General features: G+C 35.9%; 1 protein-coding gene across 1 annotated transcript in view; it reads left to right on the top strand.

Moving 5' to 3' along the window:
• Window positions 1-14,685, top strand: part of Hells (helicase, lymphoid specific) — a 34,857-nt gene that overhangs the window by 5,106 nt on the left and 15,066 nt on the right. The window contains exons 4-11 of the mRNA XM_034504217.3: window positions 2,651-2,707; window positions 4,643-4,679; window positions 4,769-4,833; window positions 6,514-6,552; window positions 7,623-7,850; window positions 9,356-9,538; window positions 10,713-10,856; window positions 13,987-14,183. Coding sequence (XP_034360108.1) covers window positions 2,651-2,707; window positions 4,643-4,679; window positions 4,769-4,833; window positions 6,514-6,552; window positions 7,623-7,850; window positions 9,356-9,538; window positions 10,713-10,856; window positions 13,987-14,183 — 950 coding nt within the window. The remainder of the gene's footprint in view (window positions 1-2,650; window positions 2,708-4,642; window positions 4,680-4,768; window positions 4,834-6,513; window positions 6,553-7,622; window positions 7,851-9,355; window positions 9,539-10,712; window positions 10,857-13,986; window positions 14,184-14,685) is intronic.

Genomic DNA, 14,685 nt, shown 5'->3' on the forward strand with positions numbered 1-14,685 from the left:
GGATTAGAGGTTTACACCAACTTCAAAGAAAGTTGTTAGTTGATCACTTGTGGTCAATACTTTAATCATTCGTACCTTCGTAATGAAGCCCCAAAGAGGCATGAGAGCATCCATTTATGGATCAGTTGGAAGAATTGTGTTCTGGAGAGAGCAGTGAAGCTCTAGGCCCCTTTTGCCAGCTCCTTTTGCCATGCTGTTCCTTACCTATGTCTTTATTAGGTGTTCATTGTTAACTATTGTAGTAGACCTCACTTCATGGTCAAAACAAAGGTTGAACAACTTTTGAACATTTCATTTGGCAGTGGGATTGAGGAGGACTGGAAGCCTAAGCATTTAGTCTATAAGATCTGGTACTCTAGGGCAAAGAGATTATGTAATGTCAGAACTGAATTGAGTTGAATTTTGGTGACGTTCAGCAGCTATATATTAATTGATTGCTTTATGTCAACAAGAAGAGTTAAGTTTTACCAATTAAGGTAAGAAGTTTGAGCAGGTAATTGTTAATGAGAGAATAGGAAAAAAACTTGTTTTTTTTTTTTTCCAATATTGAGTTAACTCAGTATATGAGTTAACTAGGTATGCACTCTTATTTATCAGATTTATTATGTAATGTATTTATCAGTTAAATTCATTAAATTTTTTTAAAAAAATAAAATTAAAAAATTTTTAAATTTTAAATTGAAATAAATATCTCATTTTTAAAAATAGCATTATTATTTTAGATGCTTTGATGAACATTGAATTGCACATTTTGGTTTTTGTTTGTTTATTTTTTGAGATATGTCTCAATATTTTGTAGACCGGCTTTGAACTCAGGATCCTTCTGTTTCTGCTTCCTAAATGCTGTGCTTATAGTCATACACAATCATGTGCAACTGTCTCCTCTCCTCCTTCCCTCTGTTGTCTTTCCTTAGCAGTACTAGGGGTTTAATCCAGTGGTAGGCAAATTCAGTAGTAGGTAATTCAGGAGTACTCTGAATACACTGAACTCTACACGTACAGTTTCTGTTTTAGGATACAGATTGTGGGAATATTCCCATCAAGTTTTTTATCCCGTCCATCTTCATCAATTTCTCCACTGCTGCTATGTGCTGATATGTTTTCTAGTATTATGGGTTTATTTGCATTTTCTCTTGGTGATCTTTTTAGTGTATCTGAATATCTTTTTCATGTTTGAAAATCTTTTCTTCAGTGTTTTGAAAGATATTTTTACTTGTGGGGCTGGAGAGATGGCTCAGTGGTTAAGAGCACTTGCTATTCTTGCAGAGGACCTGTGTTTGGTTCCCAGCGTACATGGTGGCTTGCAACCATCTATAGTCATGAATATGGTGTACATATATATGGGATTAAAGGTATGTGCCAGCTCATCCTGCTAATAAGTTAAAAGACAATTAAGATACTGCTTCTGAAGAATTCTTTTCTGGCCAGTGAGTTGGCTCAGTAGGTAAAGTCACTAAGTCTAAAGACCTGAATTTGATCCATGACACTCACATGGTGGAATAATGTTCCCCCTGAAAGCTGTCTGACTATATGTATATCATGGCACATGTACCTTCCCAAATAAGCAAATAAAAATTAATAGAATGATTTCTTTCTTTAGTATTTCAGTTTCCTTCTGTGGTTTTTCAAGCTTCATTGGCTTCTAGCTTTTCTTTCTCACAAGATTTAATGCAAAATTTAAAGAAAGTTAGCTGCCTACTTCAACCTCATTACCTTTCAGACCATTTTCCAGAGTGTACTTGTCTCTATCACAGTGATCAACCAAGACTTTACTACATTTGCCAAAGGTCTTTTAAAACCTTGTTCAAATCTTTGTGGTAAAATAATAAACACAAAATAAGTCTTTAGCTTAATGAGTTACAAGACAACTTCTGTTTTAGCCATCTCTTAGAGTGATATGTATCTGTATATGTACATGTCTTGCTTAAAATCGAAGCTACAGGACCAGTGACATGGCTGAGGAAGTAAAGGTGTTTGATCTTCAGCCCTATGTAATCAGAGTGCCATGGATGTATTCACATACACAGAATAAAATGAAATTTTGTTCAGATAAATTATAAGGTAAATATGGCATGCTTTTAGTTTAGGAATAATACTTTTATCTTCCATGCACTGCTTTATAGGACTTTTTAGCCTAGGGAGTAAACTTATTTCTTTTCTTGAATTTCTTTTTTTAAATGGACAGATTGTTTACCAATTTATTCCTTCTGTTGGTTGTCTTATGGCTTTGCCCACAAACTTAGAAGTACTTAGTCTGAAGTCTGGGAGACCAGCTTTGTCTGTGTATCATAGTTCTCTCTTGTACTTGACCTTGGAGATGTTATAAGTTTTCAATTTTGAGTTTTATCTCATCTCAAAGACTTGGTTTCTGTTTGTTTGCCCTTGAGATTGAACTCAGGCTGTGAGCTAAGTAGTCAAAAGGTTTTCTTCTCAGAGTTCACTGTCCTTTTCAAAACTATTGTCTAATATATTGGATCTATATTTAGTTGTCTGTGGCAGAAGAAAGTAAATCTGTTTCCTATAATCCCATAAAGCCTAGAAGTAAAAGCTCTTGTTTTTCATTGTTAAGTAATTTTTAAAATTTTGAATACAAGATGATGTAATTGTATATTTTTTGTCACCTGTCCTAAGGAAAAAAATTATCTTACAGGAACAGAAGAAGAAAGAGAAGTTGGAAAAAAAAAAACGGTCATTAAAAGTTACAGAGGTAATATAATATGCCAGGATTTTCCCCTCTAGTGCTATGGATTGGTCTTAAATATGTTAAATACATGATCTACCACTGAAAAAGATTCAGTCCTTTTAAGAAAATTGTTACTTATTTCATCGTTTAATTAGTTTCAGATTTATTTGTCCATTGTCTTTTTAAAGAAATATTAATTTATGTGTATGTTTTTTGTTTTGCCTGGATGTGTGTAAGTACATCATGTGTGTAGAATGTCCCTGGGAGCCAGAAGTGGGTGTTATATTCACCTTGATCATCTGGTGTTTGCTGTAAATTTCAGCTGTTTAAACATTTTCTTAATGGGTAGTGTATCTTTTTCAAAGATGCATATATATATATATATATATATATATATATATATATATATATATACACACACACACGTATATGTATATGTATATGTATATGTATATGTATATGTATATGTATGTATGTACCCCATGTGTGCCTGGTACCTGGAGAGGCCAGAAAAGGGCATTGGATTCCCTACAGTTGGAGTTACAAATGTTTGTGAGATGCTAGGTAGGTACTGGGACTTGAACCTGGAACTTCTGGGAGAGGAGCCAGTACTCCTAAACACTTAGCCATTGTTCTTGCTCCCTCTTCAAATTAAAGAAAAAAAATTTCTTTTTAACTGTCTTTTCATTTTGATGTGCATTTATGGTGTGTCTGAAGGCTTATGGATGGATATTCACATGTGTACATGTATGAAGTCCCAAGGTTGTCTGTTTGGAGGCTTCGTAGGTTTATGTGCATGAGGTAGAGTCTCAGTTGAACCTGTAGCTTACCAGTATGTTATAACTAGCTAACCTGCTTTCTCCAGGGAGCACTAGAATTCAATGGGGACACTATGCTCACCCAGCATTTACATGGGTTCTAGATCCAAACTAGTTTTTACACTTAACTGTTGAGGCATCTCCCTGGCTCTTTTTTTTTTTAAACTTAATTATTAATAGTGTTTTGGTTGTATTTATTCCATTATCCTATTCAGCCACTTCTATTGAATCCCTTTTTTCCTTCTATGCTCATGTCTATTTGTTTTTGAGACTCACTGAGTTTCAGAGTTTTTTGTGTGAGCATGATGAATAAATAGGAGGTTATATTACTGGTCTCCAGTTCACAAGAGATCTGCCTGCCTTTACCTCCTGATTGCTGGGATTAAGTATGTGGTACTACCACAACAGGAAGAGTTTTATGTTGATATTTTTATGATGCATGTGTGTGTGTGTGAGTGATTTTTGTGATGTTTGAATGATCATGGAGTATTAGAATAGGACATTGGGTCTCCTAAAGCAGTTGTGACCTGCCCAGTGTGGCTTGTAGGAACCAAACTCTGGTTGTTTGCAAGAACAGGGAGTGCTATTAACCATTGAGTCATCTTTACAGTCCCTGGTCATTACCTTTTATGTAATGCCTGGTATACACACAAGCAAAGTGATGAGATTACAAGGTTGATTATCTGGTTAGTGAACTCTAGGCCAGCTAAGGCTATATAATGAGAGTCTCTACAAACAAAAAACTAAAAGCATGATAACATAAGAATCTTTAGTAAAAATAACAGTTTAGGGTCTCAGCAATTAAGGGCACTTGATGTTCTTCCAGGGGCCCTTGGTTCCATTCCTAGTACCTACATGGTGGTTCTTTTGTTCTGCTTCTCTGGCTGTCTTGTTACTTGCTCTGTTGACCAGGATGCACCTGCCTGTTTCTTAAGTACTGGGATTAAAAGGCATGAGCCACTACCACCTGGCTCACATTCATGGTTCTTAACTGTCTCCAGTTCTAGGGAAATCTTCTGTTATTGGCACCAGGTGTACACAGGGTGCACAGATGGACATGTAGGGAAAACATAACATTAATACAAAATAGTAACATAACATTAATATGAAATAGTAACATTCTAAATCTTTTGTTTTTTAGGGTAAAAATCTAGTTGATGGAAATGAAGAGAATCCAGGTAAATTGACTTTGTTCTAGCTTGAAGGATGTATGTTCGCACTTCTGTTTTTAGCTGGTATTAAAAAGTTAAATGGGTTTGTTTTATAGTCATGAAAAAGAAAAGAGGAAGAGAAGATGAATCTTACAATATTTCAGAGGTCATGTCAAAAGAGGTAATAAGATTACATAATATTTGATGTTGGCTAAAATCTACTGTTGGTTTTACTTTAAAAATATATTTATATTTACTTGCTGGGTGGTGGTGGTGGTGCATGCCTTTATTTTTTTAATGCCACCATTTTGGTGTCACAGGCAGGCAGAGTTCTATAAATACAAGGTCACTCTGGTCTACAGAGTAAGTTTCAGGATAGCCAAGGCTACACAGAGAAACCCTGTCTTGAAAAACATAACAAAAATGTATTTACTTAACTGGACTTGGTGATGCATGCTTTTTAATTCCAGCAACTGGAAGACAGAGGCAGGTGGATCTCTAGTTTCCAGGACAGCCTGGTCTACATTGTTCCAGGCTAGATAGGGCCGGTTGTAAGTAAAAGATATTTATTTGATAAAAAAATTTTTTTTATTTGTATGTTTTTGCCTATGTATGTACAGGTTCCTCAATCCAGAAAACATCTGGTCCCCAGGAACCAGAATTACAGAAAAGACAGATTGTGAATTACCTTAACCACGGAGCCATCTCTCTAACCCTAATATCAGTTTTGTTGTTGTTGTTGTTGTTGTTAATACAGAGTCTTGTGTATAAATCAGGCTGGTCTCTAACTTGGGATTCTGCAGCCCTAGCCTCCTGAGTGCTGGGTTTACAGTAGTGGGCAGTTACGCCAACCTTCATCACATGCTTATTAAGTATCAAGTGGATTTTAATAAAATTAGAACATTCTTGGTAGAGAAAGAGTAGATAGAGCTTTCTGGCGTATAGGAACAATGTGTGGAGACACATAAACAGTGTGGGGCTACAGCAAGTTGTGTGAGGCTACAGCAAGGATGCTAAGAAGAGCTCATGCAGGAGGCTGGCACCAGCCGTTTGTTGAAGCAGTGCTTGAATCTGTGGTTTATAGATGTACAATTCATGAATGCACACACCTTTGTGCATAAAGACTTGAAGAGGGACTGACGTTCCTTGGAGCTGTACTTAAGACATTTGTGAGATGCCCTGATTATTATATATATACAGGAATCTGAATTCTGGTACTTAGGATTGTATAGTAATCGATCGTTCTTAGTTTCTGAGTTATTTTCCCAATTCTTTTTATATTTTTTTTTCCCTTTGAGGCAGGGTCTTACTGTTTAGCTTTGACTAGCTGTGTAATAAAGCTAGCCTTGAACTCACAGAGATTGACATGTCTCTGCCTTTTCAGTTCTGGGGTTAAAGTCATATACTACTCCCAGCTCATGCTTTAAAATATTTCATCCCAGTTCTTGTCTCTGAGCTCTTTCTTCACTACAACCCCCAACCCCCTTTTTCCCCCTCACAATGCTGGCTACTAAACCTAGGGCCTATCTCCATCAGCCATGTAGTTGTACGTTCACCACTCACTGTTCACTATAAAAAGACACATCTTTAATTAAGGATGAGAGTAATTTACTGGAAATGCTGGTGGGGTCGTGGAAGTGGTAGTCCTTTTTTTGTTTTGTTTTATTCTTTCGAGAAAGGGTTTCTCTCTTTAACAGTCTTGGCTGTCCTGGACCTCGATTTGTAGACCAAGGTTGTTCGAACTCACAGAGATCCGCCTCTCTTTGCCTCCTTGGTGCTGGGATTAAAGGCATGCACCACTAGAGCATGGTAGAAGTGGTAGTCTTATACATTGTTAATTTTTATTTTTTCAATCTTACAGGAAATTTTGTCGGTGGCTAAAAAACATAAGGATAATGAGGTAAGATTTTTAAATTTTATTATTGTTTGTATCTCTTTGCATGATACATATGCATGCCATGGCATATGTTATGGAGCTCAGAAGACTAGGTTGATGGCATACCTGCTATGCTCTCTTGCTGGCCCTTTTGGCATTTTTTTTGTTTGCTTGTTTGTTTTATATTAATTTAGTTATGGGATGTATGGCATACAGGTGTCAGGACAACTTGTAGAAATTATTTATTTTTTACCTTGTGGGTCCCCAAGATTGAACAAGTCTGACCATTCATCATCATGGTTACTAGCAAATGTTGAGCCATCTTGCTCCTTCTAACATTTTAAACAGGAGTTAATGGCACTTTGAATCTGATAATGGTATGACCGGTTATCTCGGGTGAACCGGGAGGATTATGAGTTTGAGTCCTGACTCGTATCGCATATGCAGTGAGTTCAAGGGCCGCCTGAGACGCATAGCAGGTAGTTACAAAGAAGGCATTTTCTAACTGGCAAAAATCTATAATTGATTAAGTTGTTATTGAGTTTCAAAAATAGGTATACGTTGGCATTCCTTTTTTAAAGATTGTTTTTATTTATGTGTCTATACAATGCACATGTATTTGAGTACGTGAAGAGGCCATAAAAGGGATCTCTCAGAGCTAGAGTAGAAGAGGGTGCTGGCAAGTGAATTCCACTCTGCAATATTTCCTATGAAGAGCCAATCTATCTCTCCAGCCCCATTAACTTTTTTTTTTTAATGACTTCACATTTATATGGGAAAAGGAAGGCCTTGGAGATTGAGTCTGCATACAGGTTTTATTCTCTAGACCTAGTAACTACAGTATTGTAGATTTTGTTACATTTTCTTTTTTGAAAAAAAAAATCGATGCATGATGTGTGTGTGTGCCTCAGTGTATATGTGGAAGTTAGGACAACTTGAGAATCTGTGGTTCTCTCACTCTTAACTCAAGTCTCCAAGCTTGTATAGCCAGTGCTTTTACCTACTGAGCTATGCCAGTTACATTTTCTGATAGATAACTAGTGAACATAGTAGCATTTAATATCAAGACTTTAATTAAATATTTCTCATTACAGGATGAAAGCTCTTCCACTACTAATCTTTGTGTAGAAGATCTTCAGAAAAATAAGGATTCAAATAGTATGATTAAAGATAGATTGTCTCAAACCGTTAGGCAGAATTCTAAATTCTTTTTTGATCCAGTTCGGAAATGTAACGGACAGCCTGTACCCTTTCAACAGCCAAAGCATTTCACAGGAGGAGTGATGAGGTGGTACCAAGTAGAAGGCATGGAATGGCTTAGGGTAATGAGTTGTCTTTTTTTCTTCTTTTTCTTATTCTATTACTTTTGTGTCTATGTGGGGGTTTAGGGTAAGCGCCACAGCACATGTTTATATATCAGAAGATGATTTTGTAGATCTGATCTCTTCTACTTTTATGTGAATATTTTACAATGAAACTTAGCAGGCTTGCATACCACTTTTATCTGCTAAGCTCTCTTGCCATTCCAAATTTTATTATTATTATCATCATCATCTTTATTTGGTGTTTGTGTGTGTGTGTGTGCGCGCGCGCGTGTGTGCGCGCGTGTGCGTGCTCGCGTACGCACATGTGATGTGCATGCTTTGACTCAAGCTGCCATGGTTAATGGTTTGAGGGCGTCAGAGAGAGTAACTTTGGATTTTGATTCTACCTTGAGGATCCTGGGGATTGAATACATTGTAGCCTCGCCTATGTAGTAGGGCTTTTATCTGCTGAGCACTCGGCACCCTTTTTTGTTTTTAAGAAAGACATTTTTTGTTTTAAGGCATTTTTGTTTTTATTTTTAAGAAAAGCAAGTTTCATGTAACTGAGGCTGGTTTGGAAATGATGAGCCAGGAAAGAACTTGAACTCTTGACCCTGTTGCGAATTGTCATTGTATGTGTATATGCATGAGTAAAATGTTCTGCTAGCTGGCCCAGGAGCTTATGGAGATTCTCTTGTCTGTGCAGGGAGTGCAGGGATCACAGGTGCATGTGCATTACTGTGTCCAGTTTTTTTGTGTGGTTTGGGTTTCCAAACTCGGTTTCTTAGACTTACGCATTAAGCAGTAAGCATCCCCAGCCCTTGTGTTACCTGCTTTTTTTGTTTGTTTGTTTTTGTTTTTAGAGACACAGTTTACTTTGTAGCTTTGGTTGGTTAAGGTTTCACTACATCTTTAGGCTAGGATAGTCTTGAATTCAGAGGTTCACCTTCCTCTGCTTCCTGAATGCTGGGATCAAAAGTATATGGTGCCATCCCTGATCCGAATTTTTAATTTTTGATATTGCATATTGGATACTTTTCTCTAATAACTAAGTAGCATAATACACTACTATTCAAATTGTTCTCTTTTAGTATAAAAGAAACATTTGCATTTTTTCAACATGGGTGGTGCATGTGCACTTGTATGTTTTGCAGTGGTTGTCTGCATAAGCCTTAAGAGTGCATTGGATCCTTTGTGGCTGGAGTTGCAGGTGATTGTGGAATACCCAGTGTAGGTGCTGGGATCTTAATCCTTTGGAAGGAGAAGCAAGTGCTCCTAACTGCTGAGTCATCTCTCCAGTCCCTTGTCTGTATTTTCTGAGTGTTTTAAAGTGGAAAATTTAGATTTTAAAATGAGTGTTATACCTTCAACTCTTTCTATGTCCTAGATAAAGAACTTCTCATAACTTAGAGTTCATTTTATTATGTTAGATTCATAGTTTTGTTTATGTTTTTAAAATGAAGCCTTTGTTAATTCAGGAAATGTTTGTATTAACATTGTGTATAATGTATTCTTTTGTACAGATGCTTTGGGAAAATGGAATTAATGGAATTTTAGCAGATGAAATGGGTTTGGGAAAGACTGTTCAGTGCATTGCTACAATTGCATTGATGATTCAGAGGGGAGTACCTGGACCTTTTCTTGTTTGTGGCCCTTTGTCTACACTTCCTAACTGGATGGCTGAATTCAAAAGATTTACTCCAGAAGTAAGATATATTTTTTTTTTACATAAAATATATTGCCTATTTTACATGAAATACAGACCCCTCACAGTAACTGAAATGATTTTTTTATATACATTGCTTCTGATTTGGCTTACTCAATTTGAGTAGTACCATTCTTTGATTTATATATAGAATTTGGGTTGGTAGTCTGATATATTTTGTTGAAATTTTCCCTAAATTGCTTTTGGGATTTCATAAATTATTTCATCTGAGTCAGATCTACATTACATTTTTTTGGTTGCCTTTATTCTTCTACTTGTTTTTGAAATACAATTTCACTCTGTATAACCCAGCTGTCCTCAGATAGGTTTACCCTAGTCTGACCTTATATTTTCTAGTCTGCTTCCTCATCTAATTAACTGCTTATCATCCCATGTTTATTCTTATTTTCAAAATCATTTTTAAATGTGTACCACATGAGTGCCTGGTACCAGTGTAGGCCATCAAATCCCCTGGTACTGGAGTTACAGTTAGTGAACCATAATATGAGAATTGAGAATAGAAGCAGGTCCTTCCTCATTCTTATCTGTTTTATTTTATGTACTTTGGTGTTATCCCTACATGTATGTCTGTGTAAGTGTGTTAGATCTTAGGATTACAGACAATTGTCAGCTGCTGTGTGGGTGCTGGGGTTTGAACCTGGGTCTTCTGGAAGAATAAGTGCTAGTGCTCTTAACAGCTGAGCCATTTCTCCAGTCCCACCCCCCTCATGTGTATTGTTACACTTTTCCCCCCAATACATACTATTACCCCTATAATATTTCTTGTATGTGTCAGCTTATCAAATAATAAGTTCTGAATTTCTAAAGAATTACTGTTTGGAGTTATTTATAAGTTTTTGTTTTCAGCTTAAACACATACACGTACTGCATACACATGCTATCTTACCTACGTCTTTGCCTTATGAGAATATATTCTTGAAGTAGCTTACCCATTTATTTCATAAATCTCTTTTTTTGTTTTTGTGGGTTTAGGGGTACTTCTTTTTTCTTCGTTTTTTTTTTTTTTTTTTTTTTTTTTTCCCTTTTAGGTTAGTCATGATTTGTTTAGTTAACTTAGTAATAGAGAAGTAGAACTAAATTATTCTTTGAGGAAGTGACTTGTTCTGTATTTCCAAATCCTTTATAGTTTGCTTTCAATCAATATACTCTTGTAGATTCCCACTCTGCTGTATCATGGAACCCGGGAGGAACGTCGAAAATTGGTGAAGAATATCCACAAAAGACAAGGGACGTTGCAGATTCATCCTGTGGTAATCACATCATTTGAAATAGCTATGAGAGACCAGAATGCTTTACAGGTACAGATGGTTGCTTTGTAGATCATTAGATTTTTAATTCATATTATTACCATCCAATAATACTTGTTTATTATGGTTTAAGTAGTAGATAATACTTTGCATTTCCTTTAGAAACTGGAGACTTTTGTCCATAGAAAGATTGTGGTTAAGGTTGATGTCTGCTAGTAGAATTATTGGCATTGTAAGCTGTGGCAATATTAAAAGTATTAGAGTTGGTTACACATTAATGTAAATATGTTGTAGGTAAATTTGAGTATATAGTTGGAATTTATTTACTGGTTTAGTTTTATGCAAATATGAATAGATTTGCAGAAAAATCATTTTTATGTTGTCTTTTAGAACTGTGGGTGGTACTTTGTTCTTTTTCTTCATTGTTTTACTTGCTTTTTTGTTAATGTCCATGCTTTACTATGTCATTAGTTGCCTTTCTCCCTAACCTGCTCCATGTGAATTGTGTATAGTTCTCTGCATTTTTTCTCTGATCATGTAATGTTCTTTCTGATTAAGTTCATTCTTACCTTTTTCCTTTGTCCTTTTGATTTTTCACTTATGGATTTCTCTGTGTAGTCCTGCCTGCCCTGGAACTTGCTTTATAGACTAGGCTGGCCTTGAATTCAGAGATCTGCCTGCCTCTGTCTCCTGAGTGCTGCAATTAAAGGCGTGGCTTTTTCTTTGTCTTTTTAAGACTAGGTCTGTACATAGCCCTGCCTGTCCTGAAAGTCAATGGGATTAAAGGCATGCACCACTGCTCAGACCTTTTAAGTCTTCAGACACACCATAAGAGGGCATCAGATCTCATTACAGATGGTTATGAGCTACCATGTGGGTTGCTGGGAATTGAACTTAGGACCTCTGGAGCCAGTGCTCTTAACTGCTGAGCCATTTTCCTACCCAGCTTTATAGTTTAATAAAAATGTGTATGTCATGGGTATCATTTCTCAAAAGGCAGAGACAGGATTATTGTGGTTTGGGGGTAGTCTTGACCACATAGTTATACCTTTTATTAAAACATACACACATACACACACACATACACACCCAGAAAAGAGTTTTCTTTACAGTAAGCGTATTTATAGAAGAAAATAATATGGGCATGGTAGCACATCTTTAACCCCAGTACTTGGCAGGCAGGGATGGGGAGATCTCTGAATTTGAGGCCAGCCTGGTCCACAAAACTAGTCTTGAGAGATCTTGCCTCAAGAAGTAATATATGGAGTACTTGTAATTCTACATGAGAATTCTTTTGTGGTAAATAACTGCTGTTGAGATAACAGGTATAATTTATACATAACTCAGGCTACATCCTGTTTTATAACTTGTTTCTTCCTTTTGTTTTATTTTACATTATCTATTTTATGTATATATGAGTACACTGTCTTCTGTCTTCAGGCTTATCAGAGAGGGCATCAGATCTCATTACAGATGTTTGTGAACTACCATGTGGTTGCTGGGAATTGAACTCAGAACTTCTGGAAGAGCTGTCAGTACTCTTAACCACTGAGCCGTCTCTCCAGCCTGTAACTTGTTTCCTATTTAAATATGTAGCTGAAGATTTATGTTTTATTTCAACTTTACCTTGCCTATATTGACAGTAAAGCTTCCTAGTCAGTTTCTTTTGCTTGTTTTGAAAAAAAATTTTTTTTTTTTGAGCCATTGAATCATTGCCAGGATTTTAGCTTTAGTGGGCAATCAAAGTTTTGATGCTTGTTTACTTGTTACTCAGGTTTCATCTCATTCTCCTTGATTTATCTCTTTCACTCATTCATTTACAAAGGCTGTTTTGCATTTTATGTTATACTTTTAAATACATGTTTTATAGTGGGAGATTATTCAGATTATTTGGCTTTCTATGTTACCAGAAAAATAATTTCCTTTGTAGTTGTTAACATCTTTTGTTCTATTAGGAATTTACTATATAATTTTAAAATGTACCTCATTTCATATATTTCATCTAATATGACATTACTTTTAGAAAAAGGAAATGTATAAAAGTTTTTTATTTGACGTGTATGGGTGTTTTGTCTGAATATGTATCTGCCTGGTATGTGCCTGGTTCCCCGAGGTCAGAAGAGAGCATTGAATGCCCTGGGTTTGGGGTGACAGCCTGCATATGTGCGCTTGGAACCTAACCCAGATCCTTTGTCAGAGCAAGTCCTCTTAACCATTAAACCTTCTGTAGCCAACTCTTTTTTTTTTTTATTTTTTAAGATATATTTTTAGCTAATCTTACTGTCAAAGATATCTTGGCTTGACAGTTTGATGTTTCTGATTCTAGAAGTCATGCATATTTCTGTACTGTTACAAAATAATTTAGATGGATTTTTTTACTTGCTTGATCAACAAAAAAGGGACAAGTAAGTAAGTGAGAACAGCTTTTAGAACTTTACAAATAAAAGTACATGGTGATTTTTGAAAATATTAATTACTAAATTTGGCTTCTGAAGATACGAAACACCTAAAGTTAGTGAAGGAAGTTGAGGAAAACGGTCAGATTAAAATAATATCAATCTATTATGTGAGTCTCAAAATGAAATCTCAAAAATGTTTTAAGATTTTGGAGCAAAGTTAGTCTTGGTGCTCCATACCATTAATCCCAGCCTAATCAGGTGGCAAAGGCAGGTGGATCTGAGATCCAGGCCAGCCAGGAATATGTAGCGATACCCAGTCTAAACAAAATGAATAAAGAAAAAGTAAAAAACAAGTAATAAAATCAAAGTTTGGAGTCCATATAACTAATGGAAAATTTCTTCCTTTTATCCTTCATTATTATTATTATTATTATTATTATTATTATTATTTTGATACTGGTTTTTCGGGACTCTAATGGCACGTGGCAGAGCACCAAGGGAGGAAGCTAAAGATGACTTTGACTTTAGAATGAATGAAAATATTTACTCAGGATGTCGGGGATTTCCAGTGAGCTGTATTTCAAGGACGTAATACCCAGTGGGTTTTAAAATTTATTAACTTTATGACACCTGAAGAAAGGAATAATTCTAGTAGATAGTAAAATGACATTTAATGAAATTCAATAAATGTCCCTCACAAGAACTTTTATGGGTGTAAGAACTATTTCTAGGAAAAAATTATGAGATTGATTCTTAATCTCTTTCCTCAATTCATTTTCTAGCATTGCTATTGGAAATACTTAATAGTAGATGAAGGACACAGGATTAAGAATATGAAGTGCCGGCTAATCAGGGAGTTAAAACGGTTCAATGCTGATAACAAACTTCTTTTGACTGGTACTCCCTTGCAAAACAATTTATCAGAACTTTGGTCATTGCTAAACTTTTTGTTGCCAGATGTATTTGATGACTTGAAAAGGTAGGTAAGGCAGTTACTTGTTTTATGTCTTCTTAAATCCTCAAAGATCTGTGTTATAAGCTGAAACTAATTTCTTTCTATTTGGTAGCTGAACTTAGACATTTTAGCAGTCTTTTTGTGCTATATATTATGTGTTCTACTTTTGACAGAATATATGAGAGAGAAGATAAAGACTTAAAACATTCAGATTGATTAAAAGAAAACAAAAATAATCCTGTAAGGGGCTGGGAAGATGGCACAGCGCGTGTAGACCCCCAAATCTGAAGGCCTGAATTCAGTCTTGAAAGCCTGCACCAGTGGAAGGAGGCAGTGGCATCTGCAGTTTGCTTTTCTTCCTCCCTTTCTGTGTCATGGCACATGTGTGCACTCCTTCCCCAAATTACATAAACAATAAAAAAGAATAAAGAAAACCAGTCAGAGTAAAACGTGAACTTTTAAATACTCATGAGATTATAAGACATTGATGTTTGCTTTTTAAGATACTTTTATGTGGATAATTACA

This window comes from Arvicanthis niloticus, chromosome 1 (genome assembly GCF_011762505.2).
Source record: "Arvicanthis niloticus isolate mArvNil1 chromosome 1, mArvNil1.pat.X, whole genome shotgun sequence".
In the NCBI taxonomy this organism is placed as follows: Eukaryota; Metazoa; Chordata; class Mammalia; order Rodentia; family Muridae; genus Arvicanthis; species Arvicanthis niloticus.